This window comes from Chaetura pelagica, unplaced genomic scaffold (genome assembly GCF_000747805.2).
Source record: "Chaetura pelagica isolate M959 unplaced genomic scaffold, ChaPel_1.0 scaffold425, whole genome shotgun sequence".
NCBI lineage: Eukaryota > Metazoa > Chordata > Aves > Apodiformes > Apodidae > Chaetura > Chaetura pelagica.
In genome coordinates this window covers 1671918-1688384 of record NW_009953205.1, presented here as the reverse complement: position 1 = coordinate 1688384, position 16467 = coordinate 1671918, and the positions used below count along the sequence as shown (strand labels likewise).

General features: G+C 36.3%; 1 protein-coding gene across 1 annotated transcript in view; it reads left to right on the top strand.

Annotated features, from left to right (window-relative positions):
- The first annotated feature begins 1043 nt into the window (after positions 1 to 1043).
- CHD9 (chromodomain helicase DNA binding protein 9) overlaps positions 1044 to 16467 on the top strand; it is a 73112-nt gene continuing 57688 nt past the window's right edge. The window contains 1 exon segment of the mRNA XM_009997473.1: positions 1044 to 2480. Coding sequence (XP_009995775.1) covers positions 1044 to 2480 — 1437 coding nt within the window.

Here is a 16467-nt window from a genome sequence, read left to right as displayed (position 1 = left end):
TGATTAGTGTTTTATGTAAAATCCACTTGTTTGATAAGAAGTTGATAGCTTAAAATTCTAAGAGAAATTAAACACTAGTTTAAAATATCGCTGAATGCTACTGGGATACATTATATTTAAAAAACAAAACCCACTGCAGAAAATTGTCGATTTAATGATTGTCCTATAGTTGTTAAGTATTGTTGAAGCAGTTCTTACTGACAGGGGGCAGTCACTTCTTAATTTCAGGTACAACAACCATGCTTCCAATTGCAGGTTATACCTTGATTGAGATGTGTGCTTTATAATCCATAATTGGTCCAAATAGTTCTTAGACATTGATGTTCTAGAAGGATTTTGCAAACTTTAAGCTGGGTAAAGATTAAATGAGTATACAATAATGGTAGCGAATTTAGCCATACGAAGTATTAGAATTAATTTAGTTTTTACAGTAAATGTAGCTTCATCACAGATTCTCAATGTAAGAGGGCACAAAGATGTCAAATTATATTATATTATCCTTGGAGTTGAAATATCCTGGGATAAGAGAAGATTATATAAGAAATGTTGCTGAAACCTCAGGTCATGCCACATTGTCTACCTGGATCCTGATGTTTATCATCTGTTGGAATGTGTTTGATACTAAGAAAGTTGTAATTCTGTTGCTTATAATCATAAGCAGAAGGTTTCAGCAGTATTATTAGGTAATATTTAATTACTTAAGGTACAAAACTGACATGCTGCACTGGGCAAAAATAAATATTTGTGTTTTAACTAAACTGCAAAGTTATGAACAAAGTATCAAAAAATCAGTGAAACTGCTGGGGAGAGGGAGGAGCCAAGAGGAGATTCATGAAAGTAATTTTTCTCTTATTCTTTTTTTTCCTCTTTCCCATAGGATGCTTTAACACTCTAAGACGAATGTTTCATCAGAAGCACTAATGGATGTTGGTATGCCTTGGATAAGGTGGTGACTGCTGGATGTCATTTGTTTCTGTTCACTGCAGAGAGCCAAAAGTGACTCCGTTTGGAGTTGAGAGAAAAAGCAGTACAGACCTATCAAGATGACTGATCCTATGATGGATTTTTTTGATGATGCCAATCTTTTTAGTGAGACCTTAGAAGGTTTGTCAGATGATGCCTTTGTTCAACCTGGACCTGTTTCACTTGTTGATGAATTGAATTTGGGTGCAGAATTTGAACCTTTGCACATAGACTCATTGAACCATGTGCAAGATGCTCAAAATCAACAAAAGATGAGTGAGTTTGATCAGCTGAATCAGTATGATTCACTGAAACTTCACTCAGTAAATCAGTCCTTTAATAGCCCAGCTGACAATGTCTTGTCACCGCACTCTCAGTTCAATTGTTCACCAATTCATCCGCAGAACCAGTCTAATGGGATGTTTCCAGATGTGGCTGATGGGAGTCCTATGTGGGGTCATCAAACTGCCACAACTGTTTCAAATCAAAATGGGTCCCCCTTTCACCAAGGACATTCTCAGTCTATGCAGCAAAACAAAAGCTTTGTAGCACACCATGACTTTGCCTTATTTCAGGCTACTGAACCACAGCATCAGTGTGCCTCGCTACGGTCACAGCAAAGCAGAAGCAACATGGGGCAGGATGCTCTGAGTCAGCCAAAAGACTTCATGGACGTTAACGTGTCTACTTCTCACAGAGTCAGTGTTAAGCACCCACCTCCGGTTTCTAATCCATCAGCTTCACAGCAGCCTCTGTCTGTTCAACAGTTTTCTCAAACTGCAAGTGCTTCGATACATTTTTGTGGGAATCAAGAAGGAAATTTTGATGGACAATCCCCAACTATTACTCCGTGTTCTGTCAATAACAGCCAACAGTTTTCATCTCCTTATTCTTACTCTAATAACCACATTTCTCCTACCAGCCTTCTTCAGTCTACAACAGCTCTTTCTACTAGCCAGCAGACACACTCTATCTCTGACTTCACTGGAAGTGATGCCTTTACATCTCAAACAGGGACCAAGCAAGAAACAACTGAGCACATGTTGAATCCTAATACACCTTTGAATTCAAATAGTTTTCATATGTTGCATTCTGCACATCCTCAGGGCAACTTTGGTAGTTCAAAACTCTCTCCTGTGAGTATTAATTTTCCAGCTTCTGCTGGTTCTGCTTCTCAGATAAGCCATTTCACTGACCCTATTGAAAGCAATGGTTTTACATCTTTAGATGAGAACTTACTTCATCAGGTTGAGACTCATAATGAACCATTTACAGGACTTGACCCAGATGACCTCCTTCAGGAAGACCTTCTGCCACAGTTTGATGATTCTGCATTTGTTCAGGATAGCACAAGCCATGTTTTAGAGCATGACCTAGAGCATCATATAACCACACAGCAAGTATCACAGTCACCTGATCTTGTTCAGGCACAGTCTCAAAGCCAGATCCATCCTTGGCATTCTTCAGTCTCTAATCAGCATCTGCAAGACAGAAGTCGTGTAACCTTACAAGGACAGGTATGTAGGGATTTGGGGAGCAGGGGTTTGAGCTGTTTGATTTGTTTGATGTTGTTAAATGAACAGTAGTGACTGGTTCTTGTGCCAAAGGATGGTAACAGAAGATTTTCAGAAGTGCTTCTGTTTGAACCTGAAGAAGTCTAAGTAACTTAGTTTAGGGGGAAAAAAAACAGACCTTTTTGGTGCTAGACTTGCTTTCTCGTGTTGTTTCCTTCTACAACCTGAAATTTTTATTCAAAGTAAATGCTGCTGGTCATTCTGCTGCTTATGTTTCCCAAGCACAGCAGAGAAAATGGGTTGTTTCATGGCTTTGGTGCAAATATAATGGCTTATTGTCTTTTGATGTACTTATAGCAACTAATTTTTAAAAGCTTTAATAAAGCTTTTGTGGTTGATTTCCTGCAAGAATTGCACTGGTTTTGTTGTTAATCGGTCCTTTGCTTATGCTCATTGGCTAAAAATACAAACTTTTTTGATGTTTTGATGTGATGATTAATAACAAAACACATAAAAGGCTATGCTTACATTTGCTTTTGGTTTTTTTTATTAAACCAAGCAATTCTCTAGGTGCTATAGTGTGATGTGCACATGCACTACAAGTGTTCAAGCCCTCCACATGGAGGACAAGGTAGCACAGAAATTATAATGTACTTATAGGAGAGAAACAAAATTTGTGGATAGTGCTTGTGAGGCTATCCAAGAGGTGTTAAAATTGTGTAAGCATGTTCAGAATGCTAGTCCTTCAGGCCTGTGTTTTACAAGATCTTTCTCATAATATATGTAAAGTAGTGAATTTTCTAATAGTTTTGAGTTAGTAAGTCCACTTCTAATGATTATCTTTATCTTCATCTGTATCATCACCTCTTTTTCTAGGACACTCTGTGTAAGTGTCAGTACATGGAAACAGAGACTCATGTTTCTGGATTGCTTAGGTATTTTAGGAGACTAGCTAAGCTTTTCAAAAACAAACAAAATAGGGCAAGTTATTTTTTTACAACACTGTAACCAGCAAAATCATGTTAATATTATGGCTACTAGAAGTTGCAACGTATGTGAGATTTTTGCATATTTTTCAGCTAAAAAAAATCCATAAGTCAAAAGAAAATAATTTTTTAATATAAGAGTACTGAAGACACAAATAATTATTGTTTCAGCTTTTAAAATGTATCAGTGGTTAAAGCAATTGTTGTGGTTTTGGAGACTTGTTTAGTGACTTTCCTTTTTAATGTTTGAAGAGTGGGTTCAGTGACTGCATTACCTGTAGGTTAATACCGTAATATCACACTTTGTCACTGCTTGGTAGCTTCTAGCCCAGATTTGATTTGACAGGAATACTGAAACTTTTTCAATTATATGGTTTGGCAGAAGGTTCTGTATCTCCTGAGATAAATGCCCATATTCAGCTGCCATTGCTGGTTATCTCGTGTTTCCTGAATCTGTCTGTTGAAATCCATGTGCATGTGAACAGTGAAAGTAGTAATTTTTATTTTAAACATACATTATAAATTCTAGTATGAATTTAGCTTGTATTTGAAAAAGGAGAACTATAACTTGTCTAATTTTCAATTTCAGCATTTCAAAACAGAGGCAAATATATACATGCAGACAGCTTTAAAAAGGTTGTAATAACTGTATTACTTCTCTATATTCCTGCTACCAGTTTTGTCTATGGGACAATATGGAGTGATGTCTTACTGGAAAAAAATAATGGGGAAGCGAGGAACTTAATTACTGACTCTGTTTTCTGCTTGGTTTGCAAGACTCAGACCTGTTAAGGAGGCAGTGTAACACTTTCACCCCCCTTCAATATTATGTCATTAGTGTAGAGATAAGGGTTTAACATGTTTAATCTTTGGTCTTGGTTCAGTAGATTGCTTCTCCATTACAAGTAAAGTTTACAGAGCGTGTAATTTTCAATTCCTACTAGTGAAACTTTTCCTGTGAAGTAGTGGTGTGATGTTAATAGAACATGGGTAGTGCTGTGTATTTGAGATGAATTTGATTAGCTGAATGATGCAGTAGATGCATGCATTCTGTTGGTTTCCATAAATATTCCTTATCTTTAGGTCGAGGAGGGGGAAGAAGAGGGCACAGCCCAGGTGGCTACTCTTGTCAGTTATATCAGTGACATAAAGACGTGTGGTGTGTAGTAGCTCTTAGTGAAACGTGATCCCACTGAATACTGCCTGTAGAGTACTGCAGAGGGAGCAGTGCCCGAGTTCCCTGCCAGGAAGCGGAGCAGCAGAAGCCGGAGTTGCAAACAGTAGCGTTGAGGCTGTTGGTCTCCCATGAGCATACTTGGGGTGAAGGGTGAAGAGGAAGTGGATTCCAGGGAAAGTGAGGGTGGAGAGAAATCCAGGAGTTAGTATCGTTTGGGAGGAGCATGTGGGATACAAGCCAGGCAGCAAAAAGTAGGTCTAGTAAAACTTTGCGGTGCTGTGACTTTTCTGTTGTGTACATCAGAACTTTTCAGGGCTTACTTTGATCTCGATTACATCAGTTTTAGCACTTGGGTTTTGTAACTAGGAATGGAGGAAAAGTTCTAAGGCCTGTGGAGAGTGTTTTTAAATTTTGGGGACGTTGGTTTTGGTTTTTATTGTGGTGTGAAAACAAAGGAACCTTTACAGTATTTACTATCTGAAATTTGGAAATGAAGTGGTCATAAAACAGTTATAAAACTGCTTGGTTTTGTTTTTATTATTTTGGAGAATGCAATGGCACAGGTGTTTAATGTTTCTTTAGGAACTGGCTGTGAAGGTAGTGTCTGACAAACTATTGAGGAATGTATTGATGGATGAGTGACAGAAGTAAAGTTTAGAAGCCTCTTTAAATCAGCAGTGTATGTAATATATTGTATGAATAGGTATAGAAATGTGTGATAATTACTGAGGGTAAGAAGTGTTTTGTACCTGTCTGTTCTCTGATTAGAATTCTAAGAGGAGTTTTAGTTCTAATTCCCACTTCTATTCTTTGATCACTTTGTAGACTATGAAGTTCCAGATGAATTTGTTCGGTTTGAACTTTTTACAAATATGCATAGTTTAACCAGAGAGGAATAAGGTGAGGTACAGGTTGGAGGAGGGAATAGTGGTCTTACAGAAACTGGTTGTCCTAAATCTAGGAGTTAAGTGGGAAAGGGTTTTGATAATTTTCCAGTGTAATAGTTAAGGTAAAATGTTTATTCTCTAACAAAGCAATGTTGCTTTAGTACTACACATTGAGAAAATAATTAGTAGCGGATTTATTTTTATCAGCTTTACTTTGCTAATGATTGAGATTTTTTTCAGAAAGGAAAACTTTCTCTTTTACTAAACAGTCAATGGACTATTGGAATGGACCGAATGTTAGACAAAGATCTTTAACTACAGTTATTCTGAAGTTATTTAAAGTAAAGAAATAACACTAAGTAGTTGTTTCATTATTTGAAAGCAAGCATGCTCATCACACTTTTACTTGTACAGCTGCTCTTTTGATAGAAATTAATTTAAAAAGTAATACAATCTGTTCAGTGTAATAATATTGAAGAATTAAAAACCATCTAGAATGTCTTATGCTGCTATTATGTTTTCTATGCTTGCTGTAATTAGATTATAATTGTAAATAAATTGTGCCTCTTCATTTTACATCATGCATTTTTCATTAGTTTGAGAACTGAAAGTAATGTGGAGAGATGCACTGAAGATTTGTGTAGTCTTAGCTTTGACTAGTGTAACACTTTGAATCTTTAACAACACTTAAAACTGTTTCGAGTTTGCTAAAGTGAAAGAATCTGTTCACTTTTCATAAAGTTGAAAAAATGACAACAAAAAATAGCCTTCAACATTCAGTTCTCCTTGTTTAGAAGAAGAAGGAAGTTGGAAAGATAATCTGAAATATAAACCATCCCAAGAAGTTTGCAGTCATCTCAATGCATGTGGTGTTTTGTAATAAGAATTTTGATCTCTTCTGGCTACGTAATTGAAAACAGAATAACTGAGATAAAGCTGAAAAATAATATTCACTAATAATCTTAAATGCTATAGGACAAGGTGGTAATTTTAGTTCTTAAGTCAATTGTTTCTTCCCTTTTTGAGTAACAATTTGACACCTAACTTGATAATTCAGTATATTCATGAAGTCCAGTTTCTTATATCTGACTTATAAAATTTTTGAACTGACTTGAAACTTGAAAAGTGCTTTTGTGCTTGCAAGAATGAGTTTTCCTACCGCTTATTTTGTAGCAACAACTGACACTGTTTTTGGAGAGGATTTGTCTTGGCCTTGTTGAAAGTTCAGCAAAGAATGTCTGATGATTGTAGGTGATTGCTTGGTTGGTGTTGTTCTCTGGGACATCTGTATGTATTGGATTGGCATATAACCTCATCTGTGTGAGCCTAGTATCAGCAATGGAGCTCAGGTCCAGCTGAGATCCATGTCCTGAATAGTTACAGGTCTTTCACATCTCACTGTGTTAGTAGATGTCTCCCTTTTATATCAACATTATTCTACTTGTAAACCTCTTACTTGGCCATTGATTGCTGTTCAACATGTAAATTAAATCTTGCACTGTAAAGTTTTTATGGGAGAAATACATAGTAAGCAGTGATGTGTTTTCTAAGCTAGCTGTGGTAGGTACAACAAGCCAATTACTAGATAATGGAGTTATGGCAGATGTGTACAAGTCCAGGATATAGTATTTGTCAGTGTATTTCTTAGATTCTGTGTACTTTAATTGTAAGTGAGCCTGTCATGAGAAGCATTACTTTAAAGTGATGAACCCATCACACTACATATCAGTTATTTGTAAAACAGACCTTGCTATCTTGTGTAGTAAGTTTATAGGTTATGGCTCCTAAGTGTTATTCCAATACAAGATTGTAAAATTATGATGCTGTTACATATATTGCTTGTGAAGCAATGGATGACAGTTTTCAGTAGGACTGAGCAAAATAAAATGCACATCTCAGAACTTGCCCTGCTTTGCATCATCTGAAAACTGAAATCTAGACACCTGTTCCAGTAAGTACTTGGGTTTCAGGGGGCATTATGAATCATATTTTGTAATCTTGAAATGTAAAAACCACACTTAGCTCCCAAGAAAGCAGCCCCCAAACCAAAAGAGCCCTAAAACCTTGGTTTTTTTCCTAAAATGCTTAATAGTTGTGCTGTAGCTCCCAATAAGCGTATCCACTGTATTTGTCTTGGTCTTGTTCCTTTAGTTGTGGTTAATTTTACAGGCAGCCTCATCATATTAAGAAGTGTAAATCTCTGTCTGAACTTTCCTTTTAAACGTTTTTAGGAGTTGGATGTTCTGGTTTTAATTCCCTATGCCTAAAGAACAATTTTTTCCTTCCTCATAGGAGCTTAATAAATTACCACAGAGAGATAGCAGAATTCAGTTGTCATCTCCCACCACCTAATAGCCTTCTCGTGTGTGTACAAATAATGAAAGTAATCTTTCCACGGACCTTTTTTGTACTTTATTTTCCAGCTTTGTTGTTTCATTCTCTTGTTTTAGTGAGGCCTGTACAAATGGGGGGGAAGTGAAAGTGGTGAAGCTGTGTCAAATGCACAGGGTTAATGAGGGAGTAGTGCAGCATCTCTGAGCTTGAGTAGTGCAGTTCCTCAATGGACTAAGTCTTAACTATAGCTGTATATAAGAAGTTGTCATTACTAATCTATGGCTTTTTGCTAATGATGTATTCATCATTGAAGATAGCAGTATTTACAACTTTAATAATACTTGGATGTGTACGAAGCATTTCCTTTTGTGTATATTTTCTCTAAGTTTTGTATAAGCATTTTATACATTTTATTTCTTTTTAAAATGACAGATTGCATGGGTTGAGGAAAGAAAGTACATGTGTGTGATGTTAGTTGGCAACATATTTACTGAGTACTAATGATACTCATTTTTAATTTTCTGTATTCCATTTGTCTTGTTTTTCCTTTCATAATATAGCCATGTAATAAGGAGAGGAGAGATTTCTGGACTTCTAAGTAGAACAGAGCAAATGCACCAGTGTATCTGCTTTACTGATTCCAAGGCTTTGAGTTAATTAGTAATTGCCATCTCTATTGGGTAGAATTAAATTGTTTCATCATTCTTCTTTTTTTTTAATTATTTTTTTGCTATCACTAATGCTTAAATCTCTCTCAACCTTCATCACTTGTCACATAATTAGGCTGACCAATTCTTTGTGTACGTTTCCTCTTTAGAATGAAGTACTTGCTGTTGTAATGACTGTTATGATTTAAGAATATAATTTTTCCTTAGATAATTGCACACTCATTAAATGACTGCAATAATTGTCTTTAAAGTGTGCCAGAAGAGAATAATTTTTGTAAAAAGTCCTTAACCAGTGGCAAGCATAGGAAGAAACTTCTGGTTAGGTCAATTTACAGGAGTAATCCTACATATATATATCAAGGGGAGACTAGTTGACAAAAATAAGTCAAATATATATATTTTTAAATTATATTGCTGAAGTAGTGTGATTGAATAATCTAAATCATATGTAAGCAGATGTCTTGTTAACACTTAAGAACTATAAAGCAATTAAGTAATGTGAGAGTACTGATATAATTGTGCAGGCTTAATTCTGGAAGGAGTTTTGAAACAGAGAACAAACCCCATCTTAAATTGTCTTCTAAAGACAGCAACCCCCACTATAGACTGTTAAAGCTGTACTTCAGTGTATGCCTAAAGTATAATTAGTTTAAGGGAGACCAAGCTTACTTAAAAAGGTCTTATTTTTACACTTTGTATCGTGTTAATGCAACCATTTGTGCTATTAACTGAACTAGGCAACTCATTCAGGTGCAGAGAAACTTTTACTTTTTTTTTTTCAGATGTGTTTTTCAGGGATCCAAGTACCTGATTTAGTCCTGCTCTTAGTTGTACAGAATTGTGTACCTTAGGAACAAAAGTGGTGAGAGGGAAAAAGCGGGAAGCATCGTTTTCTGCAGTAGAGATAAAATAATAGTACATGGAACTGCAGCCTCAGATGCAAAGAGGGTGCCAGTGGGCTTGTTGAGGGACTGTTCATTGACACCAATAACCATTAATCTGCTTTGTTTAGTGCTGTTATTTCAAGTTTGAATTTTTGAGTGGCTTCAAACACACCATTGCTTCTAAAATTTCCAGAACAATGCTTCATCTTAATACATTTTGTAGAATATAAAGTGTTAGTGAAGTGTTATGGTTGTAGGAGAAGCAGAACTTGTAAAGATGTTAACCAGTAGTATAGTTTTGAAGCCAAATAACATTTGGAATTCATGTGGCTTTTGTCTAGATGTCTGTGTGCTTTGAGCACTCAAGTGTTGCGGTTTCTTCTAGCTGTTCTGTTAATTCTAAATATATAGAAAGATCATAATTTCCAGCACTTAGTTCACCTGGCAGTCTCGTACATCTGTAGGGGTGTTGTTTTCTTTAGGTTAAATAATTTGCACAAGTTCGTGGTTACCTGGATTTCTAAGACAGTGTCTCTCTGCAGTTTTTGAGTGGATGGATTTTAGGAACTCTTAAGGCTTACGAATATAGGTGAGTGGATTTCTGGGATGATGAGACTGAGAAATAATCTATTGATTTCATTAAGTTTGATAAAAGAATCTAGAAATGTAGCTTTAGGCCAGGAGCAGTTGACCCGTCTTAGGTTTCTGAAAGCTGTGTGATTTGTAGTAGAGACTGACTTTTCTTTTGTAAATATGGCAGGTTTTCTTTTGTGTGGGTTATTTGGCTAGTATTTGCACTTACTTGGGTTTTTTGCTCCCTTGATGTCTTACTGGGAAGGCTAGCATTTTAATTTATACTTTAAGAAAATGTTCTCTTATATACTGCCTTCTCAGCAGTTAGTCTGTGTGTGAAAGTGATTTCCATGTTGGTAGCACATAGTCTACGTGCACATAATGCTATTCAATAGCATATTGAATTGCAAACCAGAACTAGTTTCATAGATTGTTAGGAAAGCCTCTTGTAAGAGATGTTCATGGCTGTACAATTTAGTTTTAGTTCCTATGTTGGGCTTAAAGACTGCACATATTCTTGGTTCTGAGCATTTTGGTTCTGCTTGTTTTAAATGTTGTTTCAGAAAGTGAGTTCTGTTAGGATTTAAAAATAATCCTAAGAGTAATTTTAAAAGCAGTTGTTTTACTGCACCACATCTTTTTTTTTTTTTTTTTTTTTTACTGAGTACCACACATATAGAAGGTGAGTTCTTTATTTTAAGCATATTTACTAGAAAAATACAGCTATTGTGCTTTTTCTGACTTGCAGCATGCTATGGCTTACAGTAACTGCTTTTATACTTCAGATGGGTAGAAATAGTACTAGAAGATGCAGTACATGTGGGTTGTTTTTCTTCACTAAATCTTTGTAGCAGCTGCTTGTGAGGCCTAGGTATGGCTCAACTTGATGTGTAAATTTTGTTATAGCAAGAGCTTTCAAGTATTAAAAAAAGCAACCAGCTGTTACAGAACACAAGTTGTCACAGGGAAGGCAGGTAAATTATTTTAAGGGATATGGTCATTGTCACTGAGTGACAAAACCAGACATTTATCTTACAGTCTTTGAGTTCAGGAAGAACAGTTTTTAAAAAGATTAGTCAAATTTATTTTAATGTGTCTTTGTTGTAGCTCCTGTTTACATCATCCTATGAAGGATTCTTTGACCTGCAATCATATGGTATTATAAAATCTGATCAACTCCAGATGCTACACAAGAAGTATGTTTTATACTGCCAGCCTCGTGTGCTTTTTGGCTTGCAAATGTGTACAGGCTTTGACTGATTTTTGGAGACTTTCTGGAATGGTGGCCCAGCAACCTTGCTGGTTGAGGACAGAGGCATGAAGGTGCTGGTGCTGCTGGCAGTGCTTGAGGATGTCCTTGGCAGCATCTCCAGCCAGGCTGTCATTGTGCCATATGTTGATAGCACTTTCTGTTGACTTAAAACGCTATTAAAATTGATAAGGATTTCTCTTGTGTCAAGCTTTACACTGGATGTAGTCCTGCCTTTTCTGCTAATGGCCAGATTCAGTTGAGGGAAAAAAATTACTGCCATGCTTATTTTTTAGGGACCTCTTTTACAACTTTTTCAGTTTGATCCCTACCAAAAGTTCATACATCCTGCTGCTTTGTTTTTTGAGTGGTTATCCCTGTGCAGCTCTTGGATGCTATCATCTTCTGTAGGAGACTTGTGGGGAAAAATGGTGGGTTTAGGGGTTTTTTTGCTTTTGAGGTTTTCCATTGGGATGAAATTTAATCCTGTTAGTCCTCGGTAGTATCCTTTGACTTGTGACCTGTATTTTCAAGCAGTCTTCTTGATAAATTCCTTTTCTGTAGGCATCTTGTTTTCTTCCTCAGTTTGGGGTACAGTGAGGATTTTGTTTTGGAATATTTAATTGAGAAAACTAGATGGAACAGGAGTGCCTTCATTAAGCTTGCATATATGCTAAAGTACTCTTCCATTTGGAGATGCTGCCATAGAAAAAATGTTAAACTAGTTCATTGAAGCTGACACAAAAGTATTTAAGTTGATTTGAAGTGGAAGAAGTATGCACCCCTTCAAATTAAATTGAAATGTGCTGTGCAGTCTGTACTGGTTTTAATGGTATTAGTGACTCCCTAGCTGTTGATGTTAAATTACATTTCCCAGTTTCTGTCAGTATATTTATATGTATGTTAAGAGCCTATTTTTTTGTATCCCTGAAATTACCAACATTGAAAACATTTTGGTTACTCTTAGGTATTGAGGAATACTGAAAAAAACAAACGTGTTCAGAGATTGAGTCAATTTTTAAACTTAACTCCTTGTAGTGAATAAAATTCTGGAAAATAGGGATACTTGCCAGCCTTTCTAACCATGCAGTGTTTTGATTTAGCGATAGTTTGTGATCGGTATTTCCCTGTTAATATAGAATCTTTTTTTTTTTTTTTTTCAGATCTGTCATCTTTTACAATGCTTTGTTGTTATGTAGTGAATGAGCAGTGAAAATATATAGGATTTTAAAAAACTAATTAAAAAAAAAAAGGAGGTTGTCAGTATATTAGAGTAATTTCCTGGTACTGACCAAGGCAACGATCAGTTGCAGCACATTGTTCCGGGAGCCTTCATACTCTGAATAAGCTGCTTCATTTAACTTGTAAGTGAATTTTGTTTTACCATTGTACTCAATGCACTACCAAATTTGAGTAGAATTTGGCAAATCCTGCTGTTAAAACACTGCTTGGAAGAGAATCCCTGTCTTTTGTTTAATCTGCTTGTTTTCTCTGACCTAGCCCAGACTTTCTTTCTGTAGGTAAGTGCAGCAGTGAGGTGTTGAGACAAAAGGTGGGCAGGTTGATGCTAGTTCTTCATAGTTCTTGACTACTTGCCCTTTGCTTTGATCAGTATGTTAAGGTGACTCCTTTAAGTAGCAGAAGAGTATAAAAAGTAGGCCATGGGCTGTTCTTCCCTTCACAACTGTAATGACTACTGACTCTGGGACAGAAACCAAATGGTTTGGAGGAGGAGAGTGCAAGGAATTACAGCCAATAGTAACCATAATTATGTTGGGAATTTTTTTTTTAATTATGGAACTGTTTTCTTACTAGACCACTGTTAAGAGAGATGTACAAGGAGCACTTTAACTGAAATTAAGTTTTGACAGGAACCAAGTACTTTCAAGGTCCTGATGCTTTTTCTTGCTAAGTAAGTGATACATGCTTTGCTATTTTTTCCTTAGTGTGCTTGGGACAGGCAGGCTGAAGCTGATCTTGGGTGTTTGTGTTAAGGTGAATAACAAAATCCTTGAGTGCTGTTCTTTTTGGAGGTAATTTCAGTGCATTTTTGTCTCCTGGTCTTCCTCTCTGGTTGGTTGTGAGGAACATGAGAAAATTACTGCCTTGACAGCACACAAAAGTGGTGGCCATTTAGAACATGAGCGGGCAGGTAGCAGCATGGGAAAATGGAAAGAGAAAAGCTGTTTTTTTCAGTTCCATTTCACATTTTTTGTAATTTTGTTTTCTTCTGTACACTTCTGCAGCCAGTTTTTTGTTAAAACAGCATTTAAAGATTTTGTCAACTTGTAAAAACCATGACTGTAGGTGAACAATTACTTTATTTAAGATTACTTGAAAAGAAGACAGTACCTAAAACCTCAGTACTTTCAAAGTAATCTGGAAATTTACTGAAGACTGTAATTATGAGTAGTACCTATATTATTTAAATTTTGGGTGTGTAGTGAAGAGGTTGGATAAAAGCTATCTCAACACATTCAACTTCATGGCCTGTAGTTGGCATGGCATGTGTAGATTACTCAAATGTTCTGTTTTCCTTAGAGTCAAAATTTCAGGTGCTGTTTACATTTTGAAGTGCTATGCAGCTTCTAAAATAAAACCCTTATTTAAAATCCTCTGTCTGTCTATCATGTTGAGAAAGATTGTTCTGTATCTTGATAGTTCCCAGTGAGAGCAAACCTGACTTTACAGTGGCAAGTGAAAAAGCTGCATTCTTGCTTCCACCAGTTCTTACATTTTTCTCAGTGTGTAAGTCTTCCTAGGAATGTATAAAAAATGTGGATTTTAAAATTTTACTTTATTTAGATTGAGATTTCTACCCCCTTCTCCCTTTCCAGTTTTTTATGTAACGTAAACATGCAATTTTATACGTGTTTCCAATTGCATATAGCTGTAAGGGGCAAACACAATTGTGTCTTTAGTTTTCACAATGTGCATTGCAGTTGGTATTTGTTTTGGTATCAAGTCACTGATACAGATACTACTTCCTTGCTATCTGAATGATAATAGCACTTGGATGCTTCTGGTCAATATTGGCATTCCATTGTGTATACAGGTTGGGTATGTTGCTTTCACAACTGGTGTGCCTTAAAGTTAAATTACTGAACTCCTAGTCGGCATGTGCTTGATTGTTTATAGTAGTTGTGTGCAAAGCTGAAGTTAGCAACAGAGTCACATTTATTTGAGCTGTAATAAAAAAAAATAAAATAAAGAGAACAGCAATAAAAGTTGTGATGAAGAGGGAGACTTTAGAAGTTCAGTATATTTTGTGTGCAGCATTTCTTTCTTTTGCCTTATTCTGTGGAAGGAGTAAGTTTCATTAATTTCAGGCATTTTTTCACCTTTTTGTTACAGATTTTAATTTATAATTTTTAGATTACAGAATTTTGGTGTTCTGTATTTCCAAGCAAATACAAGCTTGGATTTTATTTGACCCCTTGCTTTTTGATTATGCTTGGAGTTTTTGAGAAGTGCTAATGCTTCCTTTTGTGATTTGTAAGGCCTTAAAGTGAGCTGCTTAAGGATTTGTCTGTCTTTCCAGACAGGAGCTTTAGAATATCAAAAGAAAAAAAAAAAAAGCATATGAAGTAGTTTCTGAAACTGATTGTTAGAAATACACACTACTATACTGATCTTTTTTAATTCTTTATTGTGCATAGAGAATTGAAACAGTGTGTAATCAGAATGGAAGTACAGTAAGTGGAGTCTTTTCAGGATATAGTATCTTAAATTTGATATTTCCTGTATTAAACTCTTTGGAAGAAGGAAGAGTGATAAACCCCACATTTATGTGAATACACCATTTCCTCAAACCTTGAAAATAATAAATTTTAATTTGTACCGTGAAAAGTTCCTTTTCAATCATAACACTAGAGAATGGTACTACATGTAGACAAATTAATACTTAAATAAAGGAACAACAGATTAAATATTGTCATAAATGGACAAGTACACTCCACAGCACTTGCCTTTTAAAAAGTATTTATTCAGCCATTTCTTAATCTATATAATGTAGTAATTTGTCATGTGAGTCTGGGCAATAGGTGCACATTTAAGAGGCTCAGATGCACAGGTAGGAAGGAAAAAAAGTAGCAGCTAGAAGGCAGCGTTTGGTACTCCTAAGCATGAATTGAAAACAAGAGTAGCAAAACAGGAGGTGTAAAAGGCTGATATTTTCACCACCTAGTCAAAATACCTTCTCAAGAAATAATAGGTCGCTACAGTATTTCCACAATTCTTTGGTTCTGATGTATTTGAATGCCTTCAGGGAAGGGGAAGTGGAGGTAGGTAACAGGAAGGCCTGCTGAGCATTGCTTTAGCAGAAACTTTATTCAGGTTTTCGTCTGTCAGATGAGAATTCATGTGGAAGTAGAGAGAGAAGAAGGAGTGGGCAGATGATGTGGTGTCAAAGGGTTGGATTTTGTAGTTTGTGGTTACTGTACTTATGTCCTATGTGGATTCTCAGAGGTCCAAGAAGGATTGAGCTTCTGTTTCATTTCAGTCCGTAAGAGTACTTCTGTACTTGTCTACCTCATCTAAGTGGTAGGGACATCACTGAGATTTCTGTTCTTCTAGTTTGACTAAATTTGATCCAAGGTATAGAAATTACTAGACAGCATATATCTACTAACTTATATGGCACGGCTGTGTAGCCTTGGTGTTTCTTGAAAGCAAGCTGCATAAAAATTTAACAGCTGTAACTTTTACGAGTGTGTATAATTGTAACCTGAGAGCTGAAAAACAACCTCGCTGAATATTTTAAAGTGAAATCTTTCTTGTAAGTCTTCAGTCAAAGAATGTCTGATTATCAGACTGGCTTGGTAATAAGGAACAGAACTAGAGAACTGTTCCTTGCTCTGAGGGGCAACTGTTCTCTTGCTTAGGGGATTGTGAGGCATTTTGTGTATCTTACTGCTTTGTTTTAGATCAAGCAGCTTGGAAAAGTGGCCAGTCAGGTGAAGGTATTACTAAGGTGTTTCCTTGGGACAGCTAGTGAGGTTTGGTGTCTCGTGCTATCCTTAGGGAAGCTAATGTTGAATATGATAACTGCATGAAAATTTCTTATGTGTCCAGTGATGAGGCATCCAATGGTGGGGGAAAAGGGCTACTACTTGGGTGCATTAGAAAGGGTGTGGTTAGTTGGTCAAGAGAGGTTCTCCTCCCCCTCTATTTTGCATTGGTGAGGCCGCATCTGGAGTATTGTGTCCAGTTCTTGGCCCCTCAGTTCAAGAA